This window comes from Episyrphus balteatus, chromosome 3 (assembly GCF_945859705.1).
Source record: "Episyrphus balteatus chromosome 3, idEpiBalt1.1, whole genome shotgun sequence".
Taxonomy (NCBI): domain Eukaryota; kingdom Metazoa; phylum Arthropoda; class Insecta; order Diptera; family Syrphidae; genus Episyrphus; species Episyrphus balteatus.
The window spans coordinates 76107937-76135024 of NC_079136.1; the positions used below are offsets into that span (position 1 = coordinate 76107937).

The window sequence follows — 27088 nt, forward strand, 5'->3', positions numbered from 1 at the left end:
GCTTGAGTAGATTAATTATTGTGGATATTAGAGATAATTTTTGTTTGGGATTGCCTTCAGTTTTGAATTGATAAGTTCGTATGCGTCATTAAGATCATCTCGTTAAAATCTTATAGGCACTTGCTACTTAAATTTCATACGAAATGTCTTGTATCTTATTTACTTAAAAGATTATAACTTTCGGAAAAATCTATTTATTTACCAATTTAATTTAAAGCAATATTTACTTCTGTTGATAATTAGAAGAATCTGATAGGTACAGCGCTATCTTAAGACAACAACATCTTGATTAATGTAACATTCAACATTTGGAATTTGATAATGAAAAATTTTCAAAGTTGCAGTATCTTTTTGTTTCTGAATTAAACTTGAATAGCAAAATGAGTTCGAGTGGTTTCAATTCAGGTATTTTTATTTTATTTTAAAATCTGTGATAGAAAATAGATTAAATGTCTTCAGAGGCATGTCAATTTAAAATAGTTTTAACAGTTAATATTTAATAAAATAGAAAATTTTACCGAAATACAACTGTTTTAATCGCACTATTAGAATATGGAGTGAATACTTGGAGTAAAAACAAAATTTTCAATCAAAATTAAGATAATTGAATTATATTTTTCTAATTATGAATTTAAATAAATGGTTGTATGTAAATATTGTCAATATTATGAGTTGGAGCTTACTTTGACTCTAACATTGAATATTTTTTTAAAAGGACAAAATTATAAAACATTATCTAATCTTAAAAAAGTATGACCATGATGTACATAAGTGCATATGTATATTTCTTCAGCGTTTGACACTAACGGCCATACTATTCATTATTCAATCGTTTAATTTGGATTTAAAAATGTTTGTTCTTTTAAGAAATTCGGATTTGAATTCCCATTTTCATTTTTCAGAGCTGACTTTTGTAAAAAAAAAAAAAAAAGTGTCACAGACACCACATCAAATAAGATTTTAGTCCGTCATTGCATCTCAATTTTTGAAAGCTAAGTACGTGAAAGTAAACATCCTATTTAGTATTAAAAAGAGATATAATTATTTCCCACCTTCCACTTCACCCAAAAGTGATTTTCGTTGCCAAAAAAAGGAGAACTTTATCTCACATTTAGTGAGAATTAACTTTACCAGAAATAAGTGAAATTATTTCCCACTATAAGTGAAGTTATATCCCATGTGAAAGTCGCATGTCCCCTCCCATATTCTTATTTTGTTTGGAAATAAAGCCGCATTTCAAATGGGGCCTTATTTCGTAGGACGTTTTTTACGTCACCCCTAACTTGATCTTACACCTGGAGAGTGTGCCTATTTTTTAGACCCTGATTTGAAAAAGGCTTACCCATACGGACTCTACTGACAATTTTTTTTTTCAAAAAGGATATAGAAAAAATGCTGTCCACACGCGGAAACGTGGATTTTTATTTTGTTTTGTTTGGGTTTAGATGTGTTTTTTTTTTAAGGTTTATCTTTTAATCAAAGCGTTTATTTTTATTTGTCTTAATAGCCGTTAATTTTGAAGAAAGAAAACCGTTCCATATCGAAAACAATGTAAAAGTGAAACCGAAAACAGAAATAAAACCAAAAACAAAGAAGGAACAAAACTGGATATTTCGAAGAGTTCATATTTTAACATGGATTAAAACATACGATAGCAACAAAGCTTTAGCTGATTTAATTGCTGGTGTTACCCTTGGTCTAACTATAATACCTCAGAGTATAGCATATGCTGCACTTGCAGGACTTTCATCCCAATATGGTCTTTATTCATCATTTGTTGGTAATGTTGCTAATTTGTCAAATTCGTTTTGTAAATACACATGTTCTGTTTTTTTATTTATTCATAGGATCTTTTGTATATGTTATTTTTGGAACTATTCCGCAAGTGTCCATTGGACCTACCAGCTTAATGGCATTATTAACACTTAAATATACAATGGATTTACCAATTGAATTTACAGTTGTATTAGCGTTTATATCAGGAGTTATAGAGTTGGCAATGGGAGTTTTAAATTTAGGTAAGAACTAATGAATGAAAAGTTTTTAACTTTTTAAGTCAATTAATTTTCTTTTACTTTTTCAGGTTTTGTTGTAAGCTTTATATCTCATCCCGTAACTAGTGCTTTTACAAGCGGAACATCTGTGGTAATTATTTGTGCGCAGTTAAAAAATTTACTGGGAATAAAAACTAAAAACATTGGCCTGAATCCATTGAACTATCTGAACAAAATTTCTTTGGGAGATTGCACCTTGGGATTTGTCTGCATTTGTATACTTTTATTGCTTCGGGTAAGAAATTAATAAACTTACTGATAAATTTTTCTAATATAGTAATTTATACAGCAACTGAACGCAATCAAATTTAGAACAAATAACAATTCTAAAAAAATATTAAAGAAATGTTTATGGTACATCAGTATATCAAGGAATGCAATTGTCGTGTTTGGTTCATCTTTATTAGCGTATTATTTAGCTAACAATATTGACGACCGTTCGTCCATTCCGTTTACTTTATCTAAAAAAGTTAATTCAACAATGCCTACTATTGAGCTTCCACCATTTGTTATAGAATACGAAAATGTTTCCTACTCATTTTCAAGTATTTTAAGTGAACTGGGAAGTGGTATTGTAGTTGTGCCTATTGTTGCAGTGTTAGCAAACGTAGCAATTGCTAAAGCTTTTGGTAAATTAATTCTTTGAAAAAAATTGAGTATATCTGTTATTAATACCTATTTAACATAATTACAGTCAAGGATTCAACATTAGATGCATCACAGGAAATGCTTACGTTGGGAATGTGCAATATTGCAGGATCTTTTTTTAGTGCAATGCCTACATGCGGAGCATTTACAAGGTCAGCGGTCAGTCAAGCCAGTGGTGTAAGAACACCATTTGCTGGAGTGTATACAGGTAAAAACGATTTACATAACTGTATTAATTAATACGTAGCTTTGGAAAAGGAACAACAATTTTTTTCGAACCACTTTAACTATAGAGAAATATTATAGTAGGTACAAATTGTAGTCGAAAACAGCATTAGAGCAATAGATAATGGACCTGAAAGGAAATTATGTAGGTGGGTTGGACGAACACATATTTCAAGTTGCCAAAAAAGGTGCTAAGCGCTCTTACTTACGTACTTAGGGTACGAGGTATTTCTCTACTGCGCAGTTCCTCTGGGTTGGAGTCGAAAACTTTCCGATGCATTGTTGATTATGCGCTTCACATGACCTAGCCATCTCAAGCCCTGCACTTTTACTGTCTTGGCTAGATTAGTGTCCTTGTACAACCCGCTGTTGTAAATTCTTCTCCGATCGGTGGTTCTGTGCTAAATGCTCAGGTGTTCTCTAAAAGGAGCAGGAAAATTTTATTTCTTCTAATTTGGCTTCAATTTATAAAACTTTCTAATCTTGCATTTTGGGTAGGACCAAATTTTTTTTGATTTTGATGATATATGTTAAGTGGGTTAGTGTAAGAATACAATCTAGTTTTCGAGGAGGTCAAGTGTTGTAAACCGTTTTGTCTCGATATTTTGGGAACCGTAAGTTTTTATAGAAGATATATTCCTCAATAATTTTGATTAAGACAGTTTATCGGATAAAATTGAAAATAAGGAAGTCACACAGTAAAATTGATTTTTTTACAGCTTTTATTTAAAAAAATGTTAAGATAGTTTTTTGAAGAATAAAGTGATGAAATTAATATTCATCTATTATTTCTGAAAGGATATCTTGTATTTTTAGTACATAGTAGGGGAAAGTATTAAGCGCTAACACGTTTATTTTTCCAAAACAATTTAAATTTGCAACGATTGTCAGATATAATCGACTATTTGATTTGTAGGAAACCCTTGACTTGACTGATAAGTATTAGGATCATATAGTAATAAGAAATATTTGACTGTTAACAGTCGAATTGTTTTTTCCTGAACACCGTTTATTTTTAATAAATATGATTTAAAATCATGAAAATATAAAAATCAGCATAAAAGTGTTTATATATGCGTTTCGCCCCGATGTAATGGTTGGGCTCATCAGAAGATGACCATTACACCTTGTCTTGACGCATATTTTTGCCGTTGGTTGTTTTGATTCATGATTGAAGCAACTGCTAAGAATCTTTTGAAAAGAGCAGAATGATTTGTTTACCGTTCATAAACGCTCCTTGAACCGAATACGACATTCTATTAATATCATTCTTGTATTCTGTTGAAAAATATCACGTCTGTAATCAAGTTTGATCAGCCTTTGTATTGGAAGGCTAGTGCAAAAATTTTACTGACCCTCACTTCATCCTACTCAAGATGCTGCGCCGGTGCATTCATTTAGTATATCATCAAATTCCAACCTAGCTAAGATTCAGAGGAATGGAGATGAAATAAAATATCACGTATGTTCGTCCCAGTTCAAAATACCAAAGCTCAAGCACCTGCTGACCTATTGAAGATGATTTTTTGTCTTTACAAAGGAAATTGCTTTGCATTTTTGTGGGTGTCGTTAGCCTGGAGCACAGCCATTCATTTCTTCTCAAGCACCTATTATTCAAATTATCGCACCTGTCTAACCCAGCTCGGGTATGAGAGGTTTTTAAGTTAATTGAGCATAGAGTGATATAGCACCACTAAAAAGCATCGGAATGCTCCCCGTGAAATAGCTAGGTATAACTCCAGCCTCTAAACTTGGTTTGGTTGTTGTTCATTCAAAAATTTCAAAAAAATACATCCTGGTATAAGCCCACTGCAGCAGCCCATAAGTTTTACCTTGAACCCAACTTCGGTCGTACATTCAACTCTTATAATGCGGAGAATAGATAGATTTAAATTAATAAATAAATAAATTAAATTATACTACTTCAAATTATAAATATTTGTTTTGTTTTTTTGTTTAGGTACACTTGTTTTACTTGCACTTGGGACTCTTACCCCTTATTTTGAATACATTCCCAAATCAACACTCTCAGCAGTTTTAATATCTGCAGTGTTGTTTATGGTATATAAATTTGGTTGTGTTTTCCTTAATTACGTATAATTTATATTATTTATATGTTTTAGTTGGATTTTAATACTTTAAAAGAACTCTGGAGAAAAAACAAAATGGATTGTTTCAATTGGATTTTAGTTTTTGTTGTTTGCATTTCTTGGGGCGTTGAAATCGGACTGCTTCTTGGAATTGTAGTGAATTTCTTTTTTGTATCCATTCGTTTAACAAATCCGAAAATTGATGCAGTTTTGAAACATGTAAGTAAAAAAAAAAAACTTTTTTTAAACAAAACAAAAATTACCTAATTCAATTTTATATTCAAAGCATGACGGGTATTATTATATTCATGTAATACCTTGTTCAGAAATATACTATTCTGGTGCCGATCATTTTCGATCTACGATAAAATCAATATGTGTTGAAAAGGACTACTTGTATCCTATTGCTATTGACTGTCAAAAATTGACACAAAGCGATTATACAATATTGCTGGTTCTTAAAAATATAATTAGTGATCTACAAGAGAAAAACGTTCAAGTTTATCTGCAAAACATTAATTTAACAACAAAGAAGAATTTACTTGAGACTGAAACTAATGTTGTATTTTGTAACAGTGATATTGAACTACAATTGGCAATTTCAAGCTAATATTTAGAGTAAAGCCTAGCATGCAGATCGAGCTAAATGTTTATATTCTTTTTTCTCATTTTTAACGCATCAAATTAGATGAGAATGTCAGTTTTCTGCAGCAGGATGTTTTTTTTAACGCTAAGCAGCTAAGATATAGATCGATCTGCGTACTAGGCAAAGAAAGAAACCAATAAACAAATTTAATCAACACTTCCATTTTTGTTTTCTTTATTCATAGAAGTGTACTGAATATACAGACCTGAGCACAAGGATAGCGTTAATAGTGCGGTAAAAATCGTATACTATTAAGTTATTATTAATGCTCTCCTCAAGTTTTTTCATGTAATGCGGATGCCACCGTTGGATTCTGCTGTTAGTAGATGCAGAATATTCTTCCTTTTTTGGTTAAACATATTTACAAAAAATATTTATTATATTCAAGATTCAGCAAACCCTGGGAAATAAAAGATAAACTTAAAATAAAAATCAAATCTTTATCAGATACAAGGTGGGAAAGCCGAGTCAAGCTCAAGGCAATGAAGACTACAGTTTGATCTTTTTGTGGAATGCATTGAATGTTTTCTAATATTGCACACAAGAATCCAATATGTTAAGTGATTGTAACTCGATTTTAAATGGAGTGTTTAGGCAGATATAGATTTTTTAATCGATTACAATGGACTAATTGAGGAATATAGCCTCGCTAAAACCAAAAAGTTTTCTTCCTAATGCACTCATCAAGATGTTTATGGTTAATTTTAATTCTCTTCTGTATTTTTACTCATTCTAATTTATAATAGAACGTACACATTCATCTGACATCTATGCTAGTACTAGTACAATTTCTCAAATTAAGATATTTTGTTTCGAATCTACAAAAAAGCATATTTGTAGAACGTCAATACGTAAACAATTACGTAACTTTTTTTAACATTTGGATTGAAAAGATATTTGATTTTCAAAAAATGCTGTAATGAAAGCGAAATGCTTCTGGGGATAGAAATATAAAAGTCCGCAATGCTACTGCAAGCGCTTTTCTTAATTGACCTACGGCATTATAATCAATGGTTAAAAAAGAAAAAAACGAGAAAAATTCCTGGGGTGGTATCGGCTAACGCGATAGCTGATAGGCGAGTTCATAGTAATTTTTAGACCCCAGTTTATCTTAGACTGGGATTTATCAAACTCCAGTCTTTCTAAGAAGCAGCCCTTTAATTTTGCTTCATAAATTGTAGATTTTTATGGTCAACAATCGACTATAGCGTTAGCCGTTTCCACCCCTGTTTTTGTTTGTTTTTTTGTTTTCAAAATAATTTTAATAATTCTTTTGACTAGAGCTAAAGTAAAGGTGAAAATCGATGTCAACAAAATCTCAAAATTAAAATGTTTTTATTTAAGCTCAATGTGATTATTTTCCAGTGAAAAAAAGTCTATCTAAAAATCATTAAGAAATTCACAATTTTGTTCTTTTCCTTTAATTATTTTGGGCTAGTGTGTTATATAATGTTTTTATAATTATGATAAGAAATATTTAGATGTTGGCGACACGTTCCATGCTAGGCAGAAAAATGTCTTTTCGTTACAACATAATGCTATCATAAAGAATTTAGAAGCATTTTCGGTGAACAATTCCTGGACCTGATTCATCGTATTCTTGTTTTGAAATCCACATCTGTTGGAAAGTAGATAGAGATGCCAAGATGGAACCACCAATCCATACGGAGTACTTTCTTTCTGGTGGAGCAATAATCTTAATTTTAATTGTTGATGGGGCTAAGGCGGTAATTTCCTTTTGCATACGATCGGCAATACCTTAAAGTAGAAATTTATTAGGTTAAATTAACATAACCTATATGTGAAAATTATTAAACTTACCAGGATACATAGTAGTACCACCAGATAGAACAGAGTTGGCATACAAATCCTTACGGATATCAACGTCGCACTTCATGATTGAATTATACACAGTTTCATGAATGCCACAAGATTCCATGCCCAAGAATGAAGGCTGGAACAATGCTTCTGGACAACGGAATCTTTCGTTACCAATTGTAATTACTTGACCATCAGGTAATTCATATGACTTTTCTAATGAGGTTGAAGCGGCAGCTGTTGCCATTTCCTGTTCGAAGTCCAATGCTACATAACACAATTTTTCCTTGATATCACGAACGATTTCACGCTCAGCTGTTGTAGTAAATGAGTAACCCCTTTCAGTTAGAATCTTCATCAAATAATCAGTTAAATCTCGGCCAGCTAAATCCAAACGGAGAATAGCATGTGGCAAGGCAAAACCTTCATAGATGGGTACAGTGTGTGAAACGCCATCACCAGAATCCAGGACGATACCAGTTGTTCTGCCGGAAGCGTACAGGGAGAGAACAGCTTGAATCGCAACGTACATAGCTGGTGAGTTAAATGTTTCAAACATAATTTGAGTCATTTTCTCTCGATTTGCTTTTGGGTTAAGAGGGGCTTCAGTCAACAAAACAGGATGTTCCTCAGGGGCAACACGAAGTTCATTGTAGAATGTATGATGCCAAATTTTTTCCATATCATCCCAGTTAGTAATGATTCCATGTTCGATTGGGTATTTCAAAGTCAGGATACCTCTTTTACTTTGAGCTTCGTCTCCAACATATGAATCTTTTTGACCCATACCGACCATCACACCCTGATGTCTTGGTCTGCCAACAATAGAAGGGAACACAGCTCTTGGGGCGTCATCTCCAGCGAAACCGGCTTTGCACATTCCGGATCCGTTGTCGATGACGAGGGCACCTGCATCATCATCACACATTTTAACAAGCTTGTGTAACTACTGAGAGCTGGAATTCAAAATTGAAGTTGAATTTTAAAAAAACTTGGTTTTAATATGAGTCCTTAGACTTTAAAATTTTTGTATTAAATGTTTAGTTTATTTCTCTATTATTTTTATTCAATTCACCTTAGAAATGCAATTAAGATTAAACGTGTTGGCCTCCTAACTCAACAGCAAATGACTCGCTCGTGCAAGAGCTTCAATTTTATATAAAACATTTTTATTCTTTACCAGAGTTTCGCATGTGAGAGACGCACATTAAAACAATTATATCAATATCCTAATAAGTAGTTTTCTCAGCACACGCTTATGCATTGTACTCACCACAGACTAACACATGTGAAATTGCTTAATTGCCAATGCACAATTGTTTGAACACCGCCAAAGTTATCAGTGAAAGCAATTAAGAAATCTGTGCCCATCCAGAAATAGAAACAAACCTTAGAAGGATTGATTAAATGGCAAGAAGACGCAATAAAAATAACTTTTTTATTTCAAGGTTACTCAGCGGAAGAACAGTGGACATTTAAAATATAATCTAAAAATACTATTATCTACAAATCATTTAAATGCTTAGGTATTTCCTTATAAGACGAACTCAGAGAGAAGCATGGTCAATCACAACTTTCATTAGAATAACAGGGTGTTTTGAATTTATGGTAATTTTGGGCATTCTTTGATCTGTACAAATAGGACTTGCAGAAGAATAAGTTGGTACTTACTGTACGTTACATGTTTTAGAAGAAGTTTTAATAAATTCTTGATTTATGATTTACTATTTTTTCCACTTGGTATTGGTTTACAATTTACATAAGTTTATGCTTTCTAGATAATTCTTTCAATTTACATACAAGCTAGACATGCTAGATCGATATTTGGTGTTTGGTCATGTTAATTTTTAAGCTCATTGTTGTCTTCGAAGAATGGTAAACAAAGAAGAAGGGGGTAAAAATAATACACATTTTGAGCCAAAAAGTTAAAAGCCTATACCTACGAATTATGACTTTCTAAGAGCATATAATGCTAAAAGGGGTAAATTGGGGATCGAAACAAATTGTAGAAAAAGGAGAGGGGCGGGGGCTAAAATTAATAAACAGAACATTAAAATTTGAATGTGCGCAATTTTGCTGTCAAATAATTATTAATTGGTAATAAGAGACCAAAAGAGTGAGAAATATTAGAATGTGTCCAGTTTTTATTTATTTTTTGGGCAATTTTTTTTTTTTAATAAATAGCACATTCAAATCGAAACTTCCATGGAAGAAGTTTTAGAATAAAAAATTTATAATGGCAGTGGTAAAATTCCCACTTTTAAGGAAAGTTGGGTGGAGATATTGTTATATCAGCAGGTATAAATAAAATGAGGTGAAAAAGATCAAGCTGCTGATGATGATTTCATTGCAAAGCAAAACAAATTTTCTCCAAAATCCCAATCAATTTGGACTCATTGGGCGCGGTTTCACTGAAAGCACCACTACAACTTTTACAACCGGAAAAATAGGCATGCATATGCATAACGTTTGTCACCAAATAGAATAGTTTTGTGGCGTTACCAACTTAGATGAGCATTTTGACGCACGAACAAGTCACTTCTGATCTGGAAAATCTGCATTCCTGATTCACACAAAAAAATCAGAGAACGATGAGTTAATTTCTTTTAAGCTCAAGATTAGCCAAGAAGTTTTTCAAGTATTATTGAATATGTTGTCTAACGCTAAGACACAATTTCTTTGCTTTTCAAAATCGCCGATAAGATTGTGCTTTGGACTGACTGTTAATTGAAAAAATATTGATGAGACTGATGAAAAAAAAATGTGGACTCACTGGGCGCGGTTTTACTGAAAGTACCATGTACCACTACGGTTTTTACAACCGGAATGATAGCCATGCACATGCACAACGTTTGTCACCAAAAAGAACAGTTTTGTGGTTCTATTTGGTGATACTTCTAATCTGGAAAAGCTGTATTCCTGGTTCAAAAAAAATATTCATTTTAGAAAATGAGTTCATTTCCTTAAGCTCAGGAATCATCGAAACATTAGACTACATCAATTGCCACGTACCTTTTCAAGTAGGATTGATAATGTTTTCTAATTTTATAGGCTCAATATTTAACTCACTTCCTCTCAAACACAAAGACACAATTTCTTTGCTTTCCGATGTAAACAGTGGTTTAACTAACGAATGTGCCTCAGCTCAGTGAACAAATATTTATAAGAACAAAACGTAACATTTGAGCTGACACCACTTCCACTCGCGTTTTTCACCGAAGAAGGAATGCGGAAATCAATAAAGTAAACTTTGTTCGATTATTTCCAACAGTGGAACTTCTAGAAATACAGGTTCGTTTTATTTAAGTATTTGCAGATTTTCTTAGGCAAAACAATATAACAGCTGAACAAGCGTTTGAAATCAACGATAACATGGCTGTTAAAAACTACAAAAAAGCTGTGGTAAGCGGTTTGCGGTATGAATGGTTCAACGAGATTCTTTGTCTTATTGCCGAAGTCCGAGATTATCGTTTGGTTATATGCGGAAAATCTATCGAAATTAACAATTCCAAGGAGACGTAACGCACAATATGGGACTAAATGAGGTTGAGCGTCTCAAAAATAGTTTTGACGAATTTCGCAAATTAGCATACCTTATGATGGGATTATTATATAGAAATGGAGTTCTTTGGAAAAGAATGATAAAAAAAAACTTACTTTAAAGTCCTTAACGGGAGTATCAATATCCTTACGAAAGAAGAGTCATTAAGTATGTTTATTGAAACCAACCTTTGAAAGAAAAAGTACATTTACTTAATTAATTAATTAAAAATGAATGTTTTCCGCCACAAGTGAGTATAAAAGTCACTAAGCCCAAATATTTCTGATCCAAATCTTTTTATAGCTCCACTTGTACTCTTAAGACTTGAATGAAGAAATGAAAACTGTGTTATAACAAAATCGGACTTGCTCTTCGTTCAGGTGCTGTGTAGGTGAATTTTGATAGAATTTTAAAGGAAACTCCTGAAAACCCCAATTCATTGGTAAATGCAATAGAAATTAAAATAGTACAGTTGATGCCACACCTTCGACAAATAGGGGGCCAAGTTACACAGGACTTAACCGACTTTTGACCATGATAGATGGAAAGGTCACTAAATCCTTACCCAGCCAGACATATCTTCTTCAGCTTGTTGCTATGTTTGTATTTGTATTTTTTTCTTTCTTTTCTTTATATTCCGAAACCGATATCTTTTGACCAAAGTCTCTAAGCAAGTTTTGGTTTACTGATATACATAGTTTCACAGAGAACAGGCCTATGAATTCCGGTAAAAAAAATTACAAATTTATTTTTTTCAGATTTTTGAGAAAACATCAAGGTTAACCCCTTGCCAAAAAAAATCCATTTTAAAAAATTTCCTTCAAATCCATCGAGTGAGACATCAAAAGAAACCAAAAGTTTCTTGGGGGTCTGGTTCCTGAGATATTTCCAACCAAACATTTTTTTTTTCTTTCTTTTCTCTAAACAAGTTTTGGTTTACGGATATACGTTTGCAGTGGGCAGGCCTATGCAATTTCCTCCAAATCCATCGATATCAAAAGAAAGTCAGCTATTACATGAAGCCTCAAGAGGCTTGACTCTTTTTTGGAATTTTCTTTTGATAATCATTCTGTGAGGCACGTACTATTACACGACGTCTCTTGAGTCAAAGACTCAAATTTGACATTTCTCTTTTAATTTAAGTATTGTTGTTGTTGTATTCCACCAAGAAGCAAAAAGAAATGAAAGGGAATGTTGAAAAAAGAAAGAGTGGAAAAAAAACGTCAAAAAAGAGTCTCAGAATTTTTGCCCACGACTCTCCGGTCAGATAATTTTTTGTTTTATCTTCTTTCTCTTTTGCACTCATTAGTTTTGAAAAGAGGTGCGCCTCTTGAGGCTTCATGTAATAGCTGACAAAGGTCTCTTTTAAAGTTCTATTCATACTGAAAACTAAGAATTTCTTGGGTGTGGTTCCTGAGATATTTCCATCCGATCATTTTTTTGTTTTCATTCTTTGCCTTACATTCCGAAACCGATATCTTTTGACCAAAGTGTCGAAACAAGTTTTGGTTTACAGATATGAGTTCACAGAGAACAGGCCTATGCATTCTGGTAAAAAATTAAAAATTTATTTTTTTCAGATTTTTGAGAAAAAAATCAAGGTTTACCCCTTGCCAAAAAAATCAATTTTTAAAAAATTTCCTACAAATCCGTCAAGTGAAACATCAAAAGAAAGGTCTCTTCAAGCTCTATTCATCCTGAAAACTAGAAGTTTCTTGGGGGTCTGGTTCCTAAGATATTACCAACCAAACATTTTTTACTTGCGATATAGGTAATATAGGGCAAGTTTAGGATTCGTAAAAAAAATCGATCTAGATAACAATTTTACATGACATTACGATGATGGAGAATGCCAAAAAAGTGGGTCCGGCAATTCTGTCTGTAAGAACCTCGAGCTACAGTCTAAACTACTGAAGCGATTTTCTTTAAACTTGGTAGTTAACAGTTTTGGGTGATTCCCTAGAGGAGAAATTGAAGTTTTTTTTTTAGGACCAAAACTAACGGTACCTGTCATATAACGGAAACAGAAAAGTTGATTTATTTCAAAAACGGCTCTAACGATTTTGATTAAAATTTTTCTGCTTACTGTTACAGATAAGAGCCTCCTTTGATAATACAAAAAAATATTTTTTGTACCGTTATTAACGGTACCTGCCATAGAACGGTTTTTTGGATTTATGAATTTCTCAAAAACGACAAAACAGATTTCGACCAAATTTTTAATACAGAAACGTTTAAGCAATCATTATTTAAAAAAAATTTTAATTTTTCAAAAAACACCTTTTTGGATTTTTAAAAAATATTTCAAAATTTTTTATTGAAAAATCAATTTTTTGGAAACGAGTTGGTGAAAAATTTTGAATTTTGTTTTTATGTGTAAATTAATTATTTATTCAAAATTGTATATCAACTTTTTTTTTGAAAAATGTTAGAAAATTTTTATATATGTATAAAAAATTATTTTTTTAAAAAAACGGCTCTAACGATTTTCGAAAATTTTTTTCTAAAAATTCCTTTTTATACTAGAAATAAAATGACATACTTAGTTTTTTGTAAAAGATCATTTAAAACGGCATTTAATTATTTATAAAAACAGATTTTATTTTTTTTTGCACCACTAACGAAATTCCGTGAAAATATCAAATTTTAAATTTTCCCTTATTTTGTTCAATGAAAAACTTTAACATTAGAGTAACTTTTACCATAAGATCAAGTACGTGCGACCCCAGTCGCGCAATTTATTTTTCTTTCTTTTCCTTACATTCCGAAATCGATATCTTTTGACCAAAGTCTCGAAACAAGTTTTGGTTTTCGGATATGCGTTCGCAGTGAGCAGGCCTATGCATTCCGGGTAAAAAATTAAAAATTTTTTTTTTTTAGATTTTTGAGAAAAAATCAAGGTTGACCCCTTGCCAAAAAAAATCAATTTTATAATTTTTTTTCCAAATCCATCAAGTGAGTCATCAAAAGAAAAGTGTCTTTAAGCTCTATTCATAACTGAAAAATAAAAGTTTCTGGGGGGTCTGGTGCCTGAGGTATTTCAAACCAAACATTTTTGTTTTCTTTCTTTTCCTTACATTACGAAACCGATATCTTTTGACCAAAGTCTCGAAACAAGTTTTGGTTTACGGATATGTGTTCACAAAGAACAGGCCTATGAATTCCGTTTAAAAATTACAAATTTATTTTTTTCAGATTTTTGAGAAAAAATCAAGGTTAACCCCTTGCCAAAAAAAATCCATTTTTAAAAAATTTCCTACAAATCCGTCAAGTGAAACATCAAAAGAAAGGTCTCTTCAAGCTCTATTCATCCTGAAAACTAGAAGTTTCTTGGGGGTCTGGTTCCTAAGATATTACCAACCAAACATTTTTTTTCTTTCTTTTCCTTACATTCCGAAATCGATATCTTTTGACCAAAGTCTCGAAACAAGTTTTGGTTTACAGATATGAGTTCACAAAGATCAGGCCTATGCATTCCGGTTAAAAAGTTAAAAATTTATTTTTTTTCAGATTTTTGAGAAAAAAATCAAGGTTAGTTGTATACACAACTTTTATGTAGGATAAATAGTAGAGTAACTAAAGCTCAAAAATTGGCAATATTAGGGAACCCGGCCGAACAGCTTAGATTTTGATGATCTTTTTTTTCAAACGTCGGTAACTAAAAATACTTTAAAGTCTATAGAATAAAAATTGCCGGTGTTGCCGTTTTGATTTTTAAAATTTAATTGAAGATTTTTGTGAACAAAAAAATTTTTTTTTCAAAAATTTTTCTTAAATTTCATAAATTAATTGATACCAAAAGATTGTCTAGGAAATTCAAGGAAAAAAAATATATGGGAGTGAGGGACAATCTTCCATCGTTCAAGCGATAGATGCAATTTTCTTATTAATTGACTTCAAAGACAAAAAAAAAAAATATTTGAACACAACGGCAACACCTACAATATTTAAATATACATTTTTAAAAAGCTAGAAGCCTAGTCATATTTTTAAAATTAATATTAAGTTAATTGAATTAAGGGCTTTTGAAAGAATGGTAACTGAACTCAGATTTTGGAAAAAAAAAAATGATTGAAAAAATTTTAACATGTCGTTCTTTAAACTTTTTCGTAATATGAAATGCATTTATTTTTAAATATTTTTGGCCGCATTTATTATGATTTGAAATTATAAAAGGAAATGTCAATATGTATTACGGTTTATGAAAAAAATTAAAAAGTAATTCATTTTCGAAGAACTTTTTTTAATAAAAGTTTTGAAAATAAAATGCACGACTGGGGTCGCACGTACTTGCTCTTGCAGTTCAAAGCACTTTAATGTTAGTTTACTTGTAGATTTTACGAGCTGCCTTTAAAATAAATTTTAAAGAAATTTTGTTGAGGTTGGGGAAGAGCCGACATTTAGACTAAATTTTTTTCATATAAAAAAATTTTTTTTTGTATTTGACTTTTTTGAGAAAAAATAAAAATGCAATTTTATTGCCATTGCTTTAAATATTACGTATACAAAGTTTAATCAAAATCGTTGGAGCCGTTTTCGAGAAATTCGAAATATCGTATTTTTTTGTATGGGAGGTATACGTTCTAAACGAGATATAAAAAAAAACAAAAAAAAAACCAACTTTCAAAATTCCATAAAAATCATCTGTACCAAATTTTAGGAAAATCCATCCACGCGTTAAGGCTGTGGAAATGTGTACAGATGGACGTACAGACGCACGGACGGATTTGCGAGACCCACTTTTTTGGAATTCTCCATCATCGTAACGTTGGCTTTGATTAAAACCTCAAATTTTTTTTTCGACACGAAACCAATACTTGCCCTATAGAGCAAGTAAAAAATGTACTTACTTTTTTTTAAAGTTCAACACCTAAACATTAAATTATTTTTCATTCATTTAATAACCCTTACTGTTGAAAGTTAAATAGCAAAAATTTAAAGTTCTTATTTACCAAAGTCTTTGAGAAAATTAATTATTTCAATGCAAAAATTCAGTTTTTATAAAAAAAAAAAACATTGAAATTGAAGTAATTTTTAATTTTTTTTCAAAAGTGCGATATATATTACCATTTCTGCTTCGGAATTCAATTGATAATATTTATGGCCAAAAATTTTTTTTAAATAAATTCATATTTTATTAGAAAAAGTTTAGAAAGTCATTTTAAATTTTTTTTAATAACATTTTTTATTTTAATTCTGAGTTTGAGGACCATTTTTTCAAAAACTCTTAATTAAATTAAGTGGATTTAAATTTTAGAGATAAGAATGAGCTTCTGGCTTTTTAAAAATGTATTTTAAAATATTGTAGGTGTTGCCGTTGTTTTCAAAATATATTTTTTGTGTTCGAGGTCAGAATGTTAGAAAATTGCATTTATCGCTTAAACGATGGAAGATTGTCCCTTACTCCCTTATATTTTTTTTTTCCTTAAATTACCTAGAGAATCTTTTGCTATCATTTGTTTTATGAAATTTAAGCAAAAAAATGGTTTTGTTCAAAAAAAATTTAATTTTAATCTTAAAAAACAATACGGCAACACCGGCAATTTTTAATCTATAGACTTTAAAGTATTTTTAATTACCTACGTTTGAAAAAAAAAATCGTCAAAATCAGAGCAGTTCGGCCGGGTTCCCTAATAATTTGCTTTAGTTACTCCACTAAAATAGAAATGGAGATATTCAACAAAAACTAAAATCCAAGATGGCGGCCGAAAGGTGAATTTCGCGAGTGCGAAATATCAGGGTAATGATATTCAGCCAATGCTCTATCGAATGAGCAAACAAAATTTGGGGGTGGTACAAACTGCTGGGTCTTCCATATATGAACATCATAAATGCACTGGACTATCCATAAAAAGGTACAGAAAATGGATGTTTGTAAACACACTCGAAAAAATATGTATTTCACTATCTTGTCTGCCGCCTACATCTGCTGCTGACTAATAGCACTTGTTACGGAGTGTATTGTCAAATTAAAGTATGGCTTGTTAATAAACCTTTAAAACTGGGGCAAAGATAAGTTCCTAGGAAAATTAAATATACATACATATAATATAATAACTATCTGACTGTTGATTAACTTTATATTAAGATTATGTTGGATTGTGGATTATATAAGGCGGCTACAATCCACTGTGTATTTGGGCCTCAACCAACAAGCTTCGCTGGCCAGCTTCTATCCTTAGCTGGCTGCTTCCAGATTCGCACGCCAAGTTGATTGAGGTCCGCTTCCACTTGGTTGCGCCACCTCAGAGGAGGTCTTCCTCTACTTCGCCGTCCCTCTGGGTTGGAGTCGAAAACTTTCCGGGCCGGAGCATTGTTGTCCATACGCTCCAAGTGACCTTCTCTCTTTAAACTTTTACTCTTGTATCTTCTCCAATCACCATCAATCACACGTGATCAAAAATCGCACGAAGAACTTTTCTCTCAAAACATTCCAAGATATTTTCATCCGCCTGTGTTTAAGTACATGCCTCTGCACCATATAGAAGGACTGGGACTTTTGCCCGTAGAAAAAAAAGTAGAATTGTAGGTTATTACAAAATCTACAAGTTTTCCATACACTCTTTTTTATAGCTGCTATCTTTTCGGAGTTATACAGGGTGTCCGATAGGGAATGGATAAGCAAAAAAATGGCTGACAGCTTAACTTATTAGGTAAGCCAAGCACAGCTGAAGCGAAATTGAACATTTTCAAGTCTCCAAGGTCAACAGCGAACATGTTAACTGTTACACAGGTTAGAAGCAGCTCTTTTCCATAGAAAATTGGTTTAGAAGTGGATCTTAATTGTGTACGAATAAGATTTAACTCCAGTTTTTCTTAGAAAGAGAAAGCTTATGAAAAATCTATGAACATGACCCACTATTTAAATCACTTTATTTTTGCTACTTACAATATGCAACACTTAATTTTAGTACGAACTGTATTCTTTCACTTTCAAAATTAAACTTTATCCGGCCGGTGGTGTCCGCACTTTCCTTTTATAGCTCAAGTTCGAATTTCGAGAATGTCTTCGGAGGTTCTCGTCTTTGCTTCTAGAAATCTCCTTTTCAGGAAGAGGTGCTTCATTTTTCCAGTTTGTTTTTTTGGTGGTTGTGGCGAACGAAAACGCAAGATAAAAATACACTGAACGAAAAAATCTTAATATTTTATGAACTGGTTAAAATAATTTTTTTTATTTTGCACTTTTCAAGTACATCTTTTAGAGATATAGTCCGCCTGATTTATTGAGTGAAAATAACTTTAAAATAATAAAAGTTTCACATATTTGTTATTATTAGTTTTTTTTATTAAGAACACTTGATATTAAATGATTATTATGCTGCAGTTTTTTTTTTAAACAAAGTCAATAATACACCAGTTTGGGAACTGTAGTTTATTATCTTTGTATGTACAGTGATTGTAGCTAAAGTTTTTAAGTTCCGCACGAACCTGTTGTAGATGTTAATGGGTACCCGTACATCATTCAGTTTTTGTGTAACTATATACACACTCAAAGTATAGAATTCTACTATATACTATCTATTGGCATTATATTTTTTAAAGAACGACATCCGGCAGGTCGTGCGGCCTGGCCTAGGCTCGCAATTGGTTGTCATGTACTATTTTTCTTTCTTTGTAGTAAATTTCCTCCGATTCCTTGTCACACAAGAGTAGTACAACTCCTCCGAAAAGAAATATAGCTGCTCCCCATCCGACACCATATGCCCAACCAAACTGCCAAACTGGTCGATTACCTGGTTGAATAAAAAATATATAAACATGATTAATCTGTTTGGTAATAATTGACAGACAATTAAATGACAGACTTATTTAAACTAGCGATACACACATACAGCTACGATCAAAACAATAGTAGTGAGAAAGAGATATCTATAATAAAATATTTGTTATATTCATATAAATAACACAATTTAGGAGAAGTTGGAAACCAATATGGAAACTGAGCGTTGATTCTTCGGCAAAACAATTCAGTAGATTAGACGTATTGAATAAGATGTGAGTTATGAATTTAAGAAATAGAGTCGGAGACAGAACGGAACCCTGGGGAACACCAGCATTTATGTAGTGATGAGTATCAGATTTAAAAAACATCCAACTCAACTTGTATTGGACGACCGAAAAGGTAATTTAATAACTTATCCAACGGAGAAGGCATTCATCGATACCAAAAGCACGCAAACTCTATCAATTGCTTTAAAAATATCAAGCGTAATAATCCTACTTTCTGCGAAATAGAGTAAAGATTGGTTACACTTTTCGGTTCCATATCGAATTGCCTGTGGACCTATCGCTACGAAAGTCGTACTGCCGGTAATTAAGAACGTTTTAATGAACTAAGAAAAAAGGGGCGTTAGTGCAATTGGATGATAATTTGAAGGGGAAGAAGATTCACCCTTTTTAGGAACAATTTGGACAAATGCAGTTTTTCAACTAAACGGAAAAAGTTCAGAAGAATGAGGTACATGGAAAATATTGCGAAGGGTGCAGGGAACTAAGTCCACGGGAACTAAGTCCACTGAGGGACTTCGTTCTCATTGATTGGGAACGAAATCCACTTTAGTGAAGTGGTTTTCATTCCCATTTAAGGTGGGATTGAATTCCACGAAAATATTTTTGATATGTCTTCTTTTTGAATTGATAACAGGGTGAAGTGGATAAACTTTTTCTCTCATGAGAATCTAATTAATTTGTACAACCCAAGCGCGAAGCGGAAAAAAATTTTGCCCAGGGGAGAATCAATTTTGAGGTGTGAAAATAAAAATTCGCGCGAATTTTTATTTTCACACCTCAAAATTGATTCTCCCCTGGGCAAAATTTTTTTCCGCTTCGCGCTTGGGTTGTACAAATTATTTAGATTCTCATGTTAGCAAATGTTTTTTCGCTTCGGGTTTGCCAAATTATAACACTGCATTAACATACAAACATTTGCGTCTGCCTGGCGATCTAACATTACCTCAGCAGAAGAACGAACTTGCGTGAGCGGTCCACTTAGGATATTTAAAGTCGCCAATGTCGGCGTCTTTTTAACTAACTGAAACCTTGCCTGGCTCGCTTCTCGGGTTCTCAGTATTTTAAATCCTTTTTAGGGTTCTCTGTCCCGCTCACGTAACTTCGTTACTCCGCAAAGGGTATGTAAAGTCGCCAGGAAGGCGCCAATAACAACACTTTTTTAATTAAACGGTGCCTTCTTCCGTGGATGTTAATTCCAAACTAAATGGAACTAACATCCAATTGGGTTAGTTCCGTGGGTGTAGGTACACTCTTTTTAGTTTCTTGAAAACTGGATTTCGAAATGAACTGCTGATTTTCCAGATTCTGTAAAAAGTCAAATTAAAAACTCGTGACTCTTTTTCTTCTTATTTAACTTCTTCTTGGTGAAATGGGAATTAAGTTAACATTCAGAGGGAACGAAAACCACACGTTTTTTTCCGGAATTAGATTCCCACCCAGCATGGGAACTTACTCCACTTTATTAAAATGGGTTTCGTTCCCACTGAGTGGGAACTAACTACCTCAGTGGACTAAGTTCCCGTGGACTTAGTTCCCCGCACCATTGCGAAGTGGTTTGTTAATTTAGAAGAACACCTCTTCAAAATAATAGCGGGAATACCATCTAGACCAGTAGATTTGTGTACATTGAGGTCTTGAACTCACGCTACTGAGCGAGTGCTAAAAAAAGTGCTTCACGATCACGATGAAGTTCACACTCTCGATCGCTAGAGGAGCCAAGTTACTATTTGGAAAAGTAGAATTGACGGCAAATTGTGCTACCAGCAAGTTGGATTTGTGGAGAGATCTGACAGTTGGAATGTCGTTCAAGGGTGGCGTTAGGACTGATTAAGAGATTGAATTTTTAATGTTCCTCACAGAAGACCAAATATTTGTTTATTTCAAAAACTACAAAAAAAAATTAAAACCTAAACTTTTGTTATTTCAGCTGAAGTTTTGCATGTTCAAAAAATCAGCAGGCTGTTTTTCTCTAACTGGAATTCCTGAATCCTGGCTTTGACTTGTCAACGATTAACGCTTATTAAACTTCACTTGATTTTTTTCGTTAGAGCAATAATTTGTTTATGATCTTCTTTTCTTGTTTGTCATTGTTCAATTTTTGATTTATATGAAAAGTAGGGGAGACATTCAAAAAGATGGATCCATCTATGCAACAGATTTAGATAGAATAGAATATTAAATTGTAGCCAACGTTGAATTGTAAGTATTTTCACTAACTTCAACAAGACTATGCCGGAACTCTTTGATTTAATTGTCTACTCTATGCTTTTTGCCGCGGATACTGCATCAGATTCCTTTTTTAACTCAATTTTAAGAGGCCTACAGACTTTGAGCTTGGACGAAATAATAAGGATAAGGAAAAATATATCCCAGTTAAACAGGTAGGGGCAATTTAAAAAAATATGACTTAAAATTTAAAAAAAATATACATACATATTTTCAAAAGCCAGAATTTCACATATAGAGGCTTCATTATCTTTAAGTTAATTTCATATAAATGATCAGTCTTAAAAAATAGCATTTAATGTGTTTGTTTAGACTTTATACTCCAATATTTTGGTTTAAAATCAATTATGCATTTCAAAACGTGATTTAAAATCTAGTGTGAAATTTTGGTTTAAAAAAAAGCATAATTCATAACTGTAAGTGTGATGCTAAAAATTGATATGAATTCGATATTACTTACCCAAGTTTAGTTCGGCAGCAAAACATACAGGATACAATATTAATGCTGTCAGTAAAGATATCACTGAAATAAAAGTATAAAATTGAAGTAGAGTGGGCAGAAATAATTTAATCATTTTAATTTTGAAATAATTAAGTTATTATTTTATGTCTTTTTATTACAAAAAAAAAAACCATACATTAACAATTTCGAAAAACAATTTATTAACTTACGTGACATCAACATAACTAGCACTGCGATACGATAACATTTATATTTATTATTATGATTTTGGGTTTTTAGTCCTATGCCAGTCACAATTGTCGAAATTACATCTGTTATTAATGTGATTATACACAGAACAGCAGTCGCTTTTATATATGCTTTAAAAAAATTAGTATTAGTTTAAGTACATAACTTTTTTGAAAAAGAAACTTACTGACATCTCTGCTATAATAACATCCCGGAGGATCGTGTAAATTGAATGGAAGAGGTGGAATAACGTCTTCTTCGATGCAATGCAAAAACAATCCTTGCCGCCAGCCTTCTGCCATTAACCAATCATTAGAGGCTAGAGCCATTATCATCAGTATAATAACAATGAATCCACAAATGAAAGCAATAACCTTCGAAAATTAAAATTGGTCATTATTTGAATAAATTTATATCAATATCATTATGAAACTTTTAATTGTTTTTGATTTAAGAAAAAAAACTTACTTTAAGTGGTCGGGTGATTGTAATAGTTTCGATCGTCGTTGTGGGTGCCATTTTTGATGGAGATGGTTTACGTGAGCTATAAAACAAAGATGTTCTTATTAGTTATTCAGACTAGAAAAAATTTGGTTAGTTAAAAATACAATACCAACCTCACTCAGTGTCTTGAAATATTAACAGTTACAAAAAATCCAATACTCCAATATTAGTTAGGTATTTAAAAACATACTGAAAAAGAATCTACCAAAATCATTTGGTTTCGTTAGTTTAAATATCTCAAAAAACATGCATATAAATACCTCTTAATGGTACTGTAATTAACAGTTGCAAACCCGTGAAAATAAGTACGCAATGCAGCTAATAAATTATATTTTTATTAATATTAATATTTTTTTTACTTGTCTTATAGAAATAGGATGATGTTAAAGAAAAATTGTAGACCCAACACCAAAGAATATTTTTTAAACAAAGTTTGTGTATTGATAAATCTTCATAAATTTGTTACGGGTAACTATGTATGTCATAAACTTAGGTATAAAAGGCAAAGAATCATAACACAATTTTTTTCTAATTTAATACTTCAATGCTACTAAGTATGTTACAGGTACATCTACATATAAATTAAAAACTTAATTATAATTCAGTAAGAATAGACGTAAGAGTCAAAAATTTTTGAGGTGGGAAATTTCGAGGTCCAAATTGTTAAAAATTTAACTTTGCTTTATGATAAAAATTTCAGGCTCAAATGTTTGGTATAGCGAACTAATGAGTTGTTAAACGAACAGAGCACAAATAGTTTATTCCCCAATTTATCGCGAAATATAAAAAATAGACATTCGTTCCGCGAAACTCCACTGAGTTGTTTCAAAAAGAATGTAGGAATTACAGAAATAACATCAATTTGAATAATGAATTGTTATATTAACCCTTGAATTGTTATATTAACTTAGGCGACAAGAATTGATAACGGTATTTTGTAGAGGAGTTCAATACAATCATTCAGATGAATCTATCTCCCCCGCGAGAGGCTGGCTTTTGAAGAAGGTATCATTCATAACTACTGTGTTTTTTATGTTTTTTAATAATTTTTTTTTTACGTGATATTTAAGAAAATTGCCCCTCTAGCCTAAACGGGAGGAGATAAACTCCCCTCCCATAATAAAAAATGATTGTATTGAACTCCTTTACAAAGTTATCAATTCTTGTCGCCTAAGTTATCGTACTCGTGCCTAACTCTTTTTTTTTCCTAAGCTATTTTTTCACAAAAAAAAAATATAAAAAACCTTGAGACAATTATGTTAAACTTCAGTCTTCTTTTTGACTTTCTAACTTAGTAAAATGGCTTTAGCTGTTAAAAAATCCAATCCCTTTTTTATGTCATTTCATCAAAAGAACTTTTTCGTGATTTTTCGCCTCATATAAATGCTGTGGTTCATTTCTATGAACATGGATTCATTGGAACAATTGATTACCGACGTTTGAACAAAAAGATTATCGGAGTTGTACGGCTGGGTTCTCTAATAATTTGTATTTGTTACTATACTATATATTAATCGAAAAACCAAATCAAAACAATTGGAAAAATTGTTTCAATTATTATTTTTTTTCACCTGGGAAGCATTGTGCGCCAATGCTAACAGTTTAATAACTTATTTTCCTACAATCAAGAAATTTCCCTTACAAAATCCGCAAAAACGAAAATTCCCATTATTTTCTCAAACACATCCCAACTCTGTTAAGACTTCCACAGAGAGAATTTCAGAACAAAGGGAAAATTTTAGTTCAATGGTGCACGGACATTTTTGGAGGCATTTTGTATGGAAATTGAGGAATTCCAAAAATTAAATAAACCTACAAACATTGCGATTTTTTGCTAAATTCAACCGATAAATTAGGTACTTTACTTTAAAATTTAAAGTGTTTCTTAAGAACTTTACTGCCTAGCAATGGAGTTGTTTTTTGTTGGCCGAGAGCCATAAAGACTAAATTCTCTTAAACCTTTCCTTTCTTGATGTCAAAGGCGGATTAAGGTCCACACAAATTGTTAAAAAAAAAATAAATTTTCTCGAAAACGGTTCCAACGATTTTGTTAAAAAAATTGAAAATTTAATTTTTAGACAAGGGGTATCTTTTGATGCAAAATTTAATTTTTTCCGAAAATCATTGTTAATGGTATCTGCTATGGAACCGTTTTTTTATATTCTGATTTTCTCCCAAACGACTAGTTTAATTTCAACAAAATTTTGTATACAAAATCATAATTTTAATGTAAACCAAAAATAAAATTTTGAAAAACTAAATTTTTGATAATTAAAAAAAAATTGAACTTTGTTTTTTTTTTTAACTAAAATGTTGGAAAAAGGGACATTCCAATTTTTTTTTAAGTTTTTTTTTTTTTTGGCGTTGATTACCAACTTTATTTAATTTTTTTTTTTCAAAAATTTCATCCGGTCTTGAATAATTGAGTCTTCATATTTTAGACTTGGAAGAACCTAGCCAAAACGGACCTACTGTAAGTATAGCTATCGTTTTCATTTTTTTTTTTTTGTATTTCCCTTCCGGGTGCCAAAACTATAAGGGAAGAAAATCTTAAACCTTCAAAACCCCCAAAATCAAAAATGTTCGAACGAAATTGGTCGCCAATCATGATACCTACTCATTTTGACTAATCTGTCGTTTACTTTTATATTTTTTAATAAAAAAAGCATAAAAACCAAATGAAATAATAAAGCAAATTATTTAGCAAAATTATGTTATAAGCCATACATTTCAAATACATAATTGATCTTTGTATTTAGATCGCCTTGCAATGACAATTTACTGGTAGACCAGAATGATGTAGCTGTGGCTTGTGTCTTGTGTCGCTGTCAAAGTTAAAAAGTATGAAATTAGTATATTGGTGCCAGAATACGTAGCTGTGGCTGTGGCAAGGAAATTCGCTGTGGTACAAATCGAGTCGACTTTTACTTCAAGCTACAAGCGCAATGACTTTTGACGTTTCTAATGTGGTTGCTCAGTTAAAATTATTTTTTTTTTTTCAAGGCAATTGACATTTTAGTGCGCCACATAATTCTGTTCATCTTTTCTACATTTTGAGCGATTTTATTTGACATCTTGTACCACGGCGTTTTTCTTTGCCACAAGCGAATTTTCATTCTGTTCAGCCAGTTAGGCTGAATAGTGTAGCTGTGGCTGTAGCTTGTAGTACTGTCAAAATTTTACTGAGGGATACAACAACAAAAGTTGGCGGCAGCTGAGCAAAAAGTTGAGAATTCTTCAATTTGCGCTACAAGCTACACCATTGTATTCAGGGGGTCAAGGTTTCTTACAGGTTTTCATTGTTTCAACAAAATTGAATTTAATAAATTGATCTTGCTACGCAATTGAAGTTGTTAATTAAAACTTCTCAGGGAAATGCAAATATTTCAACGTCAAACGCGATCAAGCAAAACAAGACAAAATTGAAGCCCAAAAACAATGGATTAAAAAGAAAACTAGGACGTCGCGCCAGCCCAATATAGGTAAATAGAAAAAAAGAAACAAAGCAAAAAAGTACAATAGACGTCGCTAGTTTTGCAGCAGATGTGAAATTATATTCTCAGACATTTAATTTTGTTATTATATCAATTAAATGAAAACAGTAACTAAAGTCAACAAAAAAAAAAAACTCATCATTTTTGTTTTATTTTGGAATATAGTCAATTAACTAATAAACAAAAGTTAAGCGAAAGCTAAATTTATGATCAAAACAAAATAAATAAAACAATAAATTGAATCGTATGCAAAATCATTACCAAGTGGTTTTTACTCACTTTTCTTTTTTAAGATTATTTTATTGAGATCAATCTAAAGAAAATGCGTCTTAAAAGTGAGATAAAAGAGAGCTCTAACCCATTTTTGCATACGACCCACACTCATTTCTTCGGCTTTTTATGTATGTATAATATTCATGCAGTTTAAAAAAAAAAAAAAAGCATGTGGATGTGTTGGAAGGAAAGCAAAATCATAACAAGTACATCAACAAAAAGAAAAAAAAAAAAATAATAAACCATCTTATCTCACTCAACCCACCTTTCTTTAAAATACTCCAGCGTCACAGATTCGGAATCAAATTCACTGCAATCTGGTAAAGAATCACTGTCAAATGAACTAAATCCACTTAAAATATTTTTTTGAATATTAGCATCGTATTGGGAAATGTTTTTAGACATGTTGGTCGATTTTTGTTGTTTGGTATTGTTCTTTTGTTCTCCGTTTTAATATACCGGATTGATTTCAACGATTTTACTCAATGTACAAAGCATTTTCAATCAATCAATACAAATATTTATTTATAGGAAAAAATATTACATAATATGCGAAAAATAGAAAAAGTTAAATGATAAATTATTACAGACGTCCATACAAATTTTTTGATCTCTTTTTCTAGCATCCAGGACGAATGAGTTTTGTCTATAAACGTCAAATTTAAGATGAAGTCATGTCGAATTGGATTTTACAACGTTTCCATGGAGTGTTTAAACCAATTTCAACACAGAGTAAAACTGATTCGAGTGTCGTTTCGTTGACAGTCTAAAGCCAGAACCATAATTGGCGGATGGAGTCGGAAGCTACTGTCAATTGTTGTTATTTTCTTTGTATTTTCGACAAGTTTTCATCCGTCGAGTGCGGTTG

The 27088-nt window shown here is 31.9% G+C and overlaps 3 protein-coding genes across 4 annotated transcripts; 1 reads left to right on the forward strand and 2 right to left on the reverse strand.

Annotated features, from left to right (window-relative positions):
• The first annotated feature begins 275 nt into the window (after window positions 1–275).
• On the forward strand, window positions 276–5823 carry LOC129916621 (sodium-independent sulfate anion transporter). Its single transcript, XM_055996667.1, has 9 exons — window positions 276–405; window positions 1508–1780; window positions 1848–2018; window positions 2084–2289; window positions 2344–2683; window positions 2749–2910; window positions 4888–4988; window positions 5051–5236; window positions 5304–5823. The coding sequence occupies exons 1-9, from the start codon at window positions 381–383 to the stop codon at window positions 5625–5627; spliced, it is 1788 nt and encodes a 595-aa protein (XP_055852642.1). The 5' UTR covers window positions 276–380; the 3' UTR covers window positions 5628–5823.
• Window positions 5824–6981: 1158 nt separating this feature from the next.
• LOC129916622 (actin, indirect flight muscle) lies at window positions 6982–8673 on the reverse strand. The gene is made up of 3 exons (XM_055996668.1): window positions 8557–8673; window positions 7485–8437; window positions 6982–7421 (listed from the first exon to the last, which is right to left on the reverse strand). Exons 2-3 carry the CDS (start codon window positions 8407–8409, stop codon window positions 7216–7218), a joined length of 1131 nt encoding a protein of 376 aa, XP_055852643.1. The 5' UTR covers window positions 8410–8437; window positions 8557–8673; the 3' UTR covers window positions 6982–7215.
• Window positions 8674–18283: 9610 nt separating this feature from the next.
• On the reverse strand, window positions 18284–26852 carry LOC129914352 (transmembrane protein 47). 2 transcript variants are annotated; one of them, XM_055993554.1, is made up of 7 exons: window positions 22714–22771; window positions 22567–22654; window positions 22418–22493; window positions 22137–22323; window positions 21931–22080; window positions 21719–21781; window positions 18284–18755 (listed from the first exon to the last, which is right to left on the reverse strand). In XM_055993554.1, exons 3-7 carry the CDS (start codon window positions 22466–22468, stop codon window positions 18595–18597), a joined length of 612 nt encoding a protein of 203 aa, XP_055849529.1. In that variant the 5' UTR covers window positions 22469–22493; window positions 22567–22654; window positions 22714–22771; the 3' UTR covers window positions 18284–18594. The 2 variants fall into 2 exon arrangements, with proteins under 2 accessions (XP_055849529.1, XP_055849528.1); XM_055993553.1 differs by lacking the exons at window positions 22567–22654; window positions 22714–22771 and adding an exon at window positions 26486–26852.
• Window positions 26853–27088: the final 236 nt, after the last annotated feature.

Bases quoted from the DNA above. Each gene is read 5' to 3' on its own strand.
- LOC129914352 (XM_055993553.1), bottom strand. From the start codon at position 26,625: ATGTCTAAAAACATTTCCCAATACGATGCTAATATTCAAAAAAATATT. The intron at 21,782-21,930 runs GTAAGTTAATAA...CTTTTATTTCAG, and splicing joins GCTAGTTATGTTGATGTCAC to TGATATCTTTACTGACAGCA. The intron at 18,756-21,718 runs GTAAGTAATATC...TTATTCAACCAG, and splicing joins TGCTGCCGAACTAAACTTGG to GTAATCGACCAGTTTGGCAG.
- LOC129916622 (XM_055996668.1), bottom strand. From the start codon at position 8,409: ATGTGTGATGATGATGCAGGTGCCCTCGTCATCGACAACGGATCCGGA. The intron at 7,422-7,484 runs GTAAGTTTAATA...TTCTACTTTAAG, and splicing joins TGGTACTACTATGTATCCTG to GTATTGCCGATCGTATGCAA.
- LOC129916621 (XM_055996667.1), top strand. From the start codon at position 381: ATGAGTTCGAGTGGTTTCAATTCAG. The intron at 2,684-2,748 runs GTAAATTAATTC...ACATAATTACAG, and splicing joins AGCAATTGCTAAAGCTTTTG to TCAAGGATTCAACATTAGAT. The intron at 4,989-5,050 runs GTATATAAATTT...TATATGTTTTAG, and splicing joins TATCTGCAGTGTTGTTTATG to TTGGATTTTAATACTTTAAA.